The sequence below is a fragment of the Amblyomma maculatum genome, chromosome 1 (genome assembly GCF_055883805.1).
Source record: "Amblyomma maculatum isolate TAMU_Amacu chromosome 1, ASM5588380v1, whole genome shotgun sequence".
Lineage (NCBI taxonomy): Eukaryota > Metazoa > Arthropoda > Arachnida > Ixodida > Ixodidae > Amblyomma > Amblyomma maculatum.
The window spans coordinates 311783940-311796548 of NC_139344.1; the positions used below are offsets into that span (position 1 = coordinate 311783940).

At 41.3% G+C, this 12609-nt stretch overlaps 1 protein-coding gene across 1 annotated transcript in view; it reads right to left on the minus strand.

Annotated features, from left to right (window-relative positions):
- Positions 1-12609, minus strand: part of LOC146207098 (uncharacterized) — a 44522-nt gene that overhangs the window by 18545 nt on the left and 13368 nt on the right. Inside the window, exon 3 of the mRNA XM_084599219.1 lies at positions 7913-8081. Within this exon, the coding sequence (XP_084455345.1) occupies positions 7913-8081 (169 nt within the window). The remainder of the gene's footprint in view (positions 1-7912; positions 8082-12609) is intronic.

Consider the following 12609-nt stretch of genomic DNA (forward strand, 5'->3'; position numbering starts at 1 on the left):
ACTGTCACGTCTTTCCCTTTTTCACAAAATCTACTATCATAACCAGATACTTAAGTCACGGCTCATTACACCAGCGTCTTATATCTCCCCACGTGTGGATCATCATTTCAAAGTTCATGTACCTTCGCAGTGCACAGTCACCTACTCATATTCATTCCTGCCAAGGACTTGTCACGAGTGGAACCACCTGCCTGCGTCTTTAGTTGCTATCACCGACACCGATCATTTTCGCAAAGCACTAACAAATATTTCAGAAACTGAGTTTATTCCAATATGACAACTTTAGGTTAGGTTTTGTTCCTCACTTCCTTTTCTTTCGCGTACTGCAAGCTATCTGATTTTGTTTATCTATTTTCTTCAGTTGCCATATTACTCATCTGTCTCTATTTTGCCGATGCAATTATGTTCTTCACTCTGTTTGTATTTCATATATATAATGATGTGCAAAAGCCCCTCCCCTCTATAATGCTTCTTGTAAGTCTCGAGGGTACAAATATATAAATAAATAAATGCGCTCCATCTTGTTATTTCTCTTTTATGGTCCAGATCAGCGGTTACTACCTGCCCTAAGTAGACATATTCTCGCCTACTACTTCCAGTGCTTCGCTACTTAACGTAAACTGCTGTTCCTTCCCGAGGCTGTTGAACATTAACATAGTCTTCTGCACAGTGATTTTCAAGCCCACCTTTCTGCTTTTCCTGTCTAGGTAATCACTCATTCCTTGCAGTTCATCCCCTGAGTTGCTTAGCAAGGCAATATCACCAGCAAATTGCAGATTACTGAGGTATTCTCCATCTACCCTTATCCCTAACTGCTACCATTCCAAGTCTCTGAATACTTCCTCTAAACAAGCTGTGAATAGTACTGGGAAGATCGTGTCTCCTTGCCTAACACCTTTCTTTGTGCAGAAAGTAGCGTTCCTGGATTCTTGTTCACTTTCGCCGTTGTGAGCAGGATAAACCATGGCTCGACATGCGCCTTTCGAAAGGATTGGGCTCCATGGCCAGGGCGCACGCCTCCTGAAAGGAGATTATGTGATCGAAACGTTCACAGCGCTCAGTGAGGAAGTCGCCTTCTGACTTCATTAAACAGACGTCATTCTGCAAAGGAAAAGTGTTCATCCTCTAATTAACGTACAACTCGTCAATTTTATGATGTGTTCATATTGCAAATAAATAAGTATTGTAATAAATGCAAAAAAATAATAAGTTGCAATGGCAGAAACACAGACATAGCAACCATTACTTTTCTTGCACTCTGTAGGTGGTAGCGCTCTCGAAAGGGTAAACATCTATAAATATTTAGGCATATTCATAAGACTGGATTTAAGACGGAATGAGCATATATTAGAAGTTATGAAGAGAGCTACAAGGAAAATTGGTTGTCTAGAAGAAATCTGCGACAGTGTACCAGCGAAATGGAATTAGTAGCATACAAAAGTTTTGACCATCCTATCATGAAATATGGATCAATCGTGTGGGAGTCACCACAGAGGGCAACATAGAGAAACTATCATCTGATCAAACGCAAATAGCTAGATTTGTACACCATTCTTATACTGCCGGCATACTTCCGCCACTGCTCTGGTAAAAAAGGCAGGCTTAGAGTATTGAGAGAAATGATGCCAGAATGATCTGTAAAATATATGTACTTGCTATACCCCAATAAACTTGGCGTCAGCAAACTTAAGTCGTTCAGCTAGTGTGCAGGCGAACCACCTGATCACATCATAACAAAAATTAAACGATTATTCCTGCAATACAAACACATTCGCAAGCTCATCCTTACTGAAGACGGTGAGTGGAATCAGCTGCCAGCCAGTGCTGTGGTAAGCCCAACTAGTGAACCATTCGTGAAATGCCTTCAATTGTGCTTGTAAGCGCTTTGAACTCTACCGTGTGTGACTTACTTGTCTGTCTGTATTTTGGATTTTCTTCTTTTTTAACAGTACTATTCTCTAATCCATGCTAGCATTTACTCGGCTGTCCGTGTTGGTTTGTAGAAGCATGCTTGGTGTGCCTTGGCCTATTTTTCGGATCTGTTACTTATGTCTGTACTTCATGTCTCCCACTCCTGCTTACAGCCACACCTTGGGGCTAGGAGTACTGCATCAATAAATAAATTAAATAAATAAATAAATGTGCACAATGATATGCTTCAGACACTGCGCTGACATAATGCATATGACATGCTCCAATCTTAAATTTATAATACACAAAAGCTGGTTTCAGAATACCTGCACAGATCATTAATAATGCTTTCAGTATCGCAGGCAAAAAATTATTACTGACAGCAGCATCGTAACGAATGTTTTTGAAACAGCACTTTACAGGTAAGGTAGCTTCCCCACACTGCCCGTATCTCGCATCACGTGAACTTCTTGAACAAATTAATTTTTTCTAAACATGAACTCTCTCATCTCAAGCTGAATAGTTGGATTTTGAATCGGCGTTCTAGATATAACGATTAAAGGCATAAATATAATATTGTTATGCAACATCGGAGCTATGCCACGTCGGATTTTTATTGTATGAACCGGGAATCTGCAAAAAGAGAACGACCGGCGTCAGGCTAGGCACGGCCCGAGTCCTTGCGCTTTGACCTATTTCCCATTCGGTCACTTATGCGCCGCACAGCATAATAATATCAGTTAGGTTAAGTAGTTATGTCCCCAGAAAAATAGTAATAAAATAAAGTGCAGGTTACCTTTTCTACAGCGCACCTTTGCAATGAGCTTTACCTTTGTGGGAAAGCAAACTGCATTATTACACAACTACAAAACAAAGTTATCCAGGTTTTATTCGCTTAATATACCAAAAGTGGATGACAGAAAGCACATAAAGTATGCTGACTTGCTTTTCGCATTTGCCCTTCTTTTGGGCACAGTGCACAATCCACACAGAGTTGGTAGCAGCACTGTAGCGCTGCACCCATTCCGCGGCGTCTGCTTTGCTGCTAAGGTTACTTTGTAGCACAACAGTGTCCACTGTCGAAGCCGAAATGTCCCGGAGGCATTGCCAACCGAAGTTAAGGTCTTCCTCAGAGGGAGGAAGCAAGCACAATTTCGTTATTGAGCTTCGCCTTGCAGAGAAACACGCTGGGAAACAGGATTTGAGTTTTCGCACTTCGAGCTCAAACGCCCCCTATATCTGTGAACAGTGTGTTGGCATCGTGAACAAACGCTTAATTATTGTTTTGCCTTTCGTGTTTTATAAAAAAAATGCTACAACCAGTAAACGCAGCTTTTTGATGGTCAACAGAAAGCAGCAGTTTTGCTTACCGCACCACTGCACATCCAACTTGTGCAACATACTAAAGATGGCGTGACAGACACAACTGGCATGATCAGCGGATTACCACAAAGCAATTTTAATCCGGCCAAGTATTTTATTGCATATGCATTTTAGTTTATGTACTGCTTTCTATGCTCAAACAAATCGTAAGGCTTTCTTGACTTGATTTTTGTTATGTTTTATTTTGTAGTGACGCAATCGGCACTTCCGTTGCTGCAGTTTTTGGGGAACGGCAATACTCGATCCTGCAATTGTACTGTGCCACCGCAGTGCAGATGGCGTGCAAGAAGTATAAAAAGTGCACCTAGTTATGCAGGGTAAAAACAGCCAGTTCAAAAGACACTAAACAGTGCGGAAGAATTCATATACACAAGGCTATCTAATAACTCCAACAACTGTTTTTAACACCTGTTTTACGGTGCATCATGAAACAAGTAGGTGACTGTACGCCAATGACTAGCTGTGTCATTAGGAAGCAAATACGCGCAATGAAGAGGCGGTGTTAAAGGCACTATTGTGTCCATTTTATGGCAAAGGTTGCGCACCCCTTAATTTTTCATGCAGTACCGAGAAATAGAACAAAACGCAGCATCAAATGACTTGCTGTCGACACAAGTTTCAGTCCCTACACACCCTGCCACAGAGACAAAAGGCACCGAACAATTTCGCAACACCTGCAGTACGACCGATGCAGCTCGGCAACTTAACAAGCCTTTATCGCTATCTGTACAAGTTGAAATAGCAAGGAGCGCTGCTACATCATGTGTCAACACTATGGCTACAATTTTACGCACTTTGCAATGAGCAAATTTCATAATGTTGTACAAGTCTGACATATCCACGTCAGAGTACTTTAATACTCCTAATGATCATGAAACTCTTGCCGAAGTTTGGTTTGCTGACAAAAGCGGCCACGAGGGGCGCTATTGCCGATCGGGCGGCCGCAAGCGGCCGGCCGTCCTGGCTGCATACAGTGTGTTTGCACCTAAAATTCTCGCTTTCTCGCTCCTGCTGTTTTGCCTGCTTTTAGTTGTGCGAAATTGAAGCTGAAATCCTGTGTCCACTGCATATGCATAATCATAGCAGAGTTAAGCTTATATGAAGAAGACGCTGCTGACAGAGCCACGCGCAGCTAGCTCCTTACTCTTGACTGTCTAGCTCCTGCCGGAAGATTTGTTATGCTTATAGTGCAAACTAAAACACTGCCGAAGGGTGTGAAGTGTTCATTAATCTACAACATACGAGTGACTGCGGAGCAGTGCACAGTAAAGTAAAAGTAAAGCCCGTGTTAACAGACAGAACTCAATGGATTCACATTGCGCTTGTTGCTCGCCCGGCTTGCTCATGTGATCATCCAAGATTAACAGAGGATTCAAAGTATGTCGCTTCATCTTGCTGCATGTTGACAATTTCACTGGTCGGTTGATAACTGAACGTCCGAGACTGTAGCACACGAACGAGCAAAAATATCGCACTTGTTACTGTGCGCGGCATTGAGGTGCTGACCAGAACAGTGCATTCTCCCTTGCGATACTTGCACAGCAGTGAACATTTTCACTTGTTCTTGTTTTGAGTTTATTATTGTATGTTTTAGCACGCATAGGTTTACATGGTTCCACGATTTGTAAGCTAAATGCTATGACACAGTGTCGCTAAATTCTCTGACCCTGATCGAATAGCAGCGTTTTGAACTTCAATGCGCTTAGATACAGATTTCAGCTTTGTACCAAGGTGTTTACCATGGCAATGTAAATTATTTTCTTTCCAAAAAATCACTTCATTGGGTTGACAAGTGCCAGCAAATAAACACAACCTCAGTGACGCCAGTGATGAGGAGAAAGTACTGGGCACTAAAGAAAGCGCGGATATATGATGGTAATAACTATGCTTTTCTCATGGTATTTAAATGCCCCTTTGTCTAACTAGCGACATGCATAGGATTTAACACCCCGAAGCGACTCAGGCTATGAGATATGCAGTAGTGGAGGGCTCTGGAAATTTCCACTGCCTGGGATTTTTTAACCTATACAGACATCGCACACAGTGCACAGAAGTTGTAAAAACAAGAACCGTACGAAGAAGTAAAGTTAGTACAGTAAGCAAGCAAGTAAGTAAAAGTAAATTTGCAGACGTCAAAAGAGCAAAATGACGAACTCATAAATGAACTAGGCACGAAACTCATAGTGCTTTTGCATTTCCGCACGTAAGGAGACATCCCTGCAAATGTTTTACCAAGTAGTCAAGATTACTGGCTGCCGTATGCAATCACTCTAGTCAATTTTATTTGCACCTGCTTTCAGCATTCCTATTTCTCACAAGAAAATTTTTTTTATATATTGGGCGCGAGGACATACCGTGGCGCCACCTCTCGGAAGCGCCCCCATGACGAACTAAGTGGGATAACGCGCGTTGAACTGCTGCTGTAGGACGGTTTCCTAGACAGTTTAGCTGCATATTAATATTGCGTTCGTTTATTCATTTAATATACACCTTGGTCTGGGCCCGTGTAAGCTTATTTTGAGGTATGAGACCCACTCATTCGGCAAGAAAACACTTGACGAATTAGCGAAGTTGGCGAGCTTTGACGACGACGCGCACTGGCTGCGCAGTATTGGTGTTGCTCTTATTGTAAAAAAAAAGAACTGAAGTTGCCACTGAACAGGTAATGGGATTCATCCGCAAGAGCAGCGGAGATGTCAGGTGCCCGATAGATACTGAGCGCCTTTGAATAGCGCCGGCAGAAACGGCAGTTCGTCTGCTCCCTTGAACGTAGTGGAGCAGGCAAGTTTTACTGTGGGGAACACGTGGATTAATTTGTATAGCAAGTGTGAAGAAGTGTGTTCCACGCAGCGAATTCTTGTGCACTGACTACTTCATTGGCACGCTTGGTTCAACCGGATATTTGTTTTCCCTGCACAAAGTATTTTTTTTCCCGCATACCTCAACATATCACAACATGCATGTAATGCTCTATCTTTCGTTTATTCACATACTCTGTCATTTGAAATCACTACAGTACTTGAGACAACTGCAGCGTCTCCAGTACTGTGGCGATTTCAAATGACGAGAATAACCGCATACCGCTGCTTGTGGCGACAGGATCTTCTAGTTCATTTCAGTGAAACTTCCGAGTCAACGCCTTCATTCTGAAGAATTTGAGACCTTCTGGCTTTCGCACGATCCTTCGTTTTTCTGGGAGAATACTGCTCCATGAAGAAACTAGCATCTTTTTCATCCTTCCACCTATAGGATCATTAGCTTCACAAGTGATAAGAGCAAATCAAAACGCGCGCGCCGTTTCTTCTGCCGCTCACCAATCTCTTTAGCACCAACTCCATGGACAAAATCTTGCTCGTTGAAATGTCTGCTGCACACATTAGAATGACCACTCGCTTTTTTGCCCATTCAAATCTTGATTAAGGAAGGTTATGCGAGTTATTTTTCGGCTAGCAATGGGAGCTTGCACCGGGTTCCGTCGCTTACGTCCAGATACAGAGCAGTAACAGACAGTAGCAACAGCTTAAATAAACTTCAGCAGCCTCAGAAACTATGCGAGATCAAAAAGTGCATGCTGGCACTCGTTATCAACCAAAACTACATAAATAAAAGCGACTGCTAGCTTTTAAAATGCATAAATTCAATACAGCGTCTGCTCCAGCAGTAGTAAGAGGAGTCACGTGATCCCCCTTGCTCCCCTAGATCGACACTAGCGCCATTCGCTCCAGTGGTGGGGCTCGCGCCCAATATATATTGCTTCAAGCATATTTTTCTTGCTGTGCTGTGTTATGCAATGTATATTTCCTCCCGCTCCCTTCTGCAATGCCTTTGGGCTCTGAGCATATTTTAATAAATCGCTGTCAATGTTTTGCCTCCACTATGCACAGTCGCTTTCAAGGTGCTGACTTTTACCCGAGTGAAAAAATGTATGCAGCAAATAATGAAATAAGGCGCCACTTGGAGATGGACAAGGACGTGGTTTTGTCATCGTTAAATACCGTGGTAGCCCTTGGGACATTCTCAGGACTCCTGCAGGCATCAGTCTTGTGAGCTTTTCAAGGTCCCAAGTTTCCAATTCGCTGCGAATTTATCATACTGCACGATGTCCATGGTGCCTAAATATTTCTCAGAAACATACACATTTGGGAAGTCAAATCACAGGTCAGAAACTTCTTTTTGACGGATGACGCGTATCCACATCTGTCATACTTCGACACCACACATGAAACAAGAAAGCGACGCCTTTTCGTCATTGCTCCCAGAACTGTAGCACCAGCCCATCACAAAACAAGCTGACAGCATCATTCGCAGAGCACAATGACTTTATGAAAACAAGCGCATTCACATACTTTGACAATGTTCCAATAAAATCGCTGCAAAAACCAAAAACCCTACAACGCACCCTGCAACACATTGCTTGTCCGCAAGCACATGCTCCTCGATTGATGCCAGCGCCGCTGTGTAGCCGCTCTGGGCAGCGTACCAAGCTCTGCCATAGAGTGACGGAGAAGTTTCACGACCATAAAGTGGTATTGAAGGATATGTCCACGTGCTTGCAAATGTCTTCCTTGTATCGCGACTTATGCCCCTCATGCTAAAACCAGCCAGCTGAATTCCTCACCCAACGCAGTCAAGCTGTCCCGGCCGGTGCAGCCAGCGCAGTAGTGGTGTCAGCATGTGACGGCAGCCGCGCGGGTCCCCTTCGGCCAGAAGCCGCTGCGCTAGTGAGCAGCGCACCCTGCCCAGGTCAGCCGCCAGCCAGCCAAGGGAACCGGACCGCAGGCCTCGCACTGCCACCACGTGGGACACAAATGCAAATGTGCCAACTCAACAAAAATGCTACATATCCGAGGACTAAATCCTAGCTGTTAGCACTTTCATGATGCATCGTACAGTGTCGATACTACTACAAGCAGAGACATTTCATAAGCTGCTTTTAGCGAACACAGTATGTTAAACTCTACAGACATTAGATCACTGATATTAGCAGTATTTGGTATGGCCATTTACCACTCCCTACCACTCCTTAGAAAATCTGTGATTTTGCCGACCTCCCAGCTCATTTGTAAGAGTTTTGCAACAGTGATTAGGAGGTTTAGACCACCTCACAATGCAATCTAAAGAATATTAAGCACTCCTGAAAGTATGTGTAAACGTTTTTCGAGGTGCTCATTATTGGTTAAGAAAAGAAAATTATGAGGAAGATATATGTATATGGATGTGTTCAGATGAGAACGGTAATCGAGGTCCCATGACCATTTTTTTGTTTTTAATTAAATTTTTATATGTAGTGGGCAAATGTCTCGACACAAAGAAATGAACCTTAATTTTACAAAACAGCATAGTTATCTCAGAAAAAAGTCATATATCATTAGAGAAGCAAAACGCCACTTTTGCCATTTCAAAAAGTTGCAAGCTTGGAGACCTGCTTATGCACTAAAATTTTTTCATCCATTTTTTTTTTTTTTACTGACTAAACCTGTGCAATGTTTACTTTTATAAGAGCTATCAAAAACCTTTTTTTAGTGCAGCAGTTGATTTATTAAACAAAGTTTCAAACATTGCTCCAGGAGTGACATTCTGCAAAAAAGTCCATTTTAACCTTACAGTCTGGCATGGTGCATTGCGTTGTCACTAAAGCTTTTCCTCTGTTATGCAGGTATGTTCACAATTTCAGGCAATATTTGAAGATCGCCCAAAATTTGAAAACAGCAAAAAAGGGCATTCCTGCCGCGGTGGTGCAGTGGTAAGACGCCCGACTACTGTGCCAGAGTACCAGGGTTCGATCCTGACCACGCCGGCTGCGTTTCAATGGAGGCGAAACGAAGAGGCGTCCATGTGCTATGCGATGTCAGCACACGTTAAAGATCCCCAGGTGGTCGAAATTACTCCGTAGCCCTCCACTACGGCTCCTCTTTCTTTCCACTTTCACACCCACCTTCCTCCCTTCCCTTACAATGCGGTTCAGGTGTCCACAAAAACAAGTGTGACAGATGCTGCGCCTTTCCTTACCTATGAACCAATTATTATTATTATTATTATTATTATTATTATTATTATTATTATTATTATTATTATTATTATTATTATTATTATTATCAAAAAGGGGCAACTTTGATGTTAATTTAAACAAAATATTAATCTTCAATTTCTTTAAAATCTCTGTCAACAATCCTCAGTACCATGGAAATATTACAAAACAAAGAAGTGTTGCGTTATACCATACAAAATTATAAAAACAAATATAAATCAGAGCACTTGTCCTAACTCAGTATTCAGCTCTACATTCTGGCATGACGCATGACATGTTGGCACTGAAAATGTTTCTCTATATTATTCAGGCCTTTTTATTTATTACGAGAAAAACTTGTAGCCCAAGAGTTGCCTGTTCTCTCTATACATTATTTCGAAATCAGCCAAAATTCAAAAATATAAAAAACAGATCACTTTGATTGAAATTTAAAGAACTACCGCATTTTCAGTTTCTATCGAAATCCCCTAGAATAATCCTAAGCACTTTATAAATATCAGGCACCAGAAAGTATTACGCTATGAAACTAAATATGTAAAATAACTGTAAAACTGAATACATGATTTTGTTCCATAGAAGGGCTTAGGGCTAAATACCTCTTAAGAAGTAGCCTCAGAAATTAAATTTATTATTTGCTGAATTAATTTACATATTATCTTATGCAATATACAAAGCCTTCTCAATGCTTATAAATTCATTTTCTGCTTGTTAGCAGGGTTGATGATAGCTATAAATGGAATAAGTTTGCTATTTCTTGCCATTTCATGGAAGAACACAAGTGACGGTGGAACTTTTTCTCTATCCTGTAATTATTGTTTTAATGTGCGGTGTAGTGGTATTCAATCCAGTTCTTAAATATATTATTTCATTTCTTGGTTATGAAGAGAATGAACAATACTACCGTATAAACCGTATTATTGGTCGAGCGGGAATATAGGTCGACCCCCTTATGTTGAAGTGAAAAAAATAAATAAATAAAAAATAAAACGGGAAAACAAATTGGAGAAGCAATATGTTTACATCAGCTGTGTCCCTGTATCACCGGAGCTACGGTCTCACTCCAAACTTCCAAATAATTTCAGTAGCGTCATCGGAAGGTAACTCTTTGCTACTTGCCACCTCCCAGAGTGTGTCATCTGGTTCCATCAAGCGTGTTGCTTATGCAGCATTTCTTGAAAGGCTGCATGCAAACAGCTGATCTTGTCCGCGGCACCGCACGCCGAACCGTCGAATTGTCGCTGAAAGAGCAGCCATGTTACTGTTCGCTTCGGCGGATATCACTTTTTCTGGAAAGCCACTGTAAACTGCCTCTACATGCCGTTATTCATTGCTAAAGATGCATTTTACACTCTCATTGGTCGAACAAAAGAGCACACACAAAGATAAATGCGCTTGGGACGGAAAAATAAAATGCAAGCAACTGCTGGATGCTGATACGGTTTTAGCTGTCCGTTTATGAGCAGGCACGCCACTTGTTGTCAGACTGTGCCTCAAATTCTGCTAAAGAGCGCTATATAAGACGAGGGGTTACTTTAGCTTGCATTTTTTAAAGAAAAAGTCTCGACCTATATTCCAGTTCATACGGTACATTTTTTAAGACAATTTTTTTAATGTGCACTTAAGTACAATCATAAGCATAACGCTCTGCAGCGCGATAGGTTTGGTGGAATTATATATTTATTTATGGCAGCAGTACGAATGAGGCAAGATGATGAGCATTCTTGTCTGCAAAAATATCTAGTCCAAAAAAAAAAAAAAAAGGGTAAACCAACACGCAGCGAACCCGCTTCAATGATCGTCTTAATCACATAACATTACTGAAGAAACTAGAAATATATGAAGTGAGGGGAACACCACTAGCACTCATAACTTCGTATCTACAACATCGAAGGCAAAGCGTTTCAATAGATAACAACATGTCATCATACAGACCTGTAACCACCGGCATACCTCAAGGAAGCATACTTGGTCCCTTCCTATTTAACATACATGTCCCACATTATACATCCTATGCAGATGACACCACCTTATTATTTCACGAGCGTAACTTTCAATCCTTAGAGGCTGGTATTAACACGATCTTTCAAGATCTCTATCAATGGAGTAAAGCGAACTCCCTGGACATTAATACAAAAAAAAAAGGCAGTCATGTTCACTCCCAGGCAATCGAAAATACCACACTTCTTAAATATCTCATTAGGATCCGAACCAATAGAATTTGTTCAGTTAAAACACTTGGCGTATGTCTGCACAAAATTATGCTATCGGTCACTCACGTTAATTATGCTATAACCAAAATATATAAATCTGTAGGAATACTAGCGAGGTTCCACTCTTTCCTACCACAAGCTATTAAACTGCATATATACAATGCCTTGATTCTATCACATATAAGTTACTGCTTTTTTGTTTAGGGGAGAACAACCGTCACAAATCTAAATCGTTTGCACATACTCCAAAACAAATCTATTCGGCATATCGTAGGGGTCGACTTGCAAGCCCACACAGGTGAATATTTTATGCGGCTTAATGTAACAAGTGTACATAATCTATACCTAAATACATTGGCAAAAAGATACAAACAACAACTCCGTAACAGCCAGCAAGAATTAAAATATGTAGCACAGTTAACTCGATCAACACATGTACGTGATACATGCTTTTCAGAACCTTGAAAAGTTCCTTATTCGCGGACAAATTATGGTCAACAAATGCTATGTCACTCATTACCAACACTCCCTCGAACATAACGGAATTGGCATTAGTATTTAAAGATCTTTCCTGTCTGAGCAAGCATCAGACAAAACCTTTTGCCTTTATGAATATGTATGCACTTTCCATTCTGTTTGTAAATTACTACAGTTAATTTTTTTTTTCTTTGTACTTGCTGTACATATAAAAATTGTTCCACAAGAGAGCTTTGCAAGACCACTCTTGTACGTTTTGTTTGCTTTGTTCCATGTTCCACGAGTATGTTTTATAAATATCCATCTGTGTGTCGTCACTATATGCCATGTAAAAGGAGGCTTGAGCGCAATCAAGTGAACATGTTTCACTTTTTGCTCGAGCCTCCTCCATTGATTTGTTTTCTGATGGAAAATAAACTGCATTTGAATTTAAATTTGGATCCTAACCTGCAAAGCCAAACCTGCAGCTAATGTGCACAGCAGATTCACTCCGTGTTGGCTCACATTTTCTCTGGGCTAGATAGCTTAGTCATCGACAAGAATACTCATCTCGGCTCATTCGTGCTGCTGCCATAAGCAATATATATTTCCACCAAAATC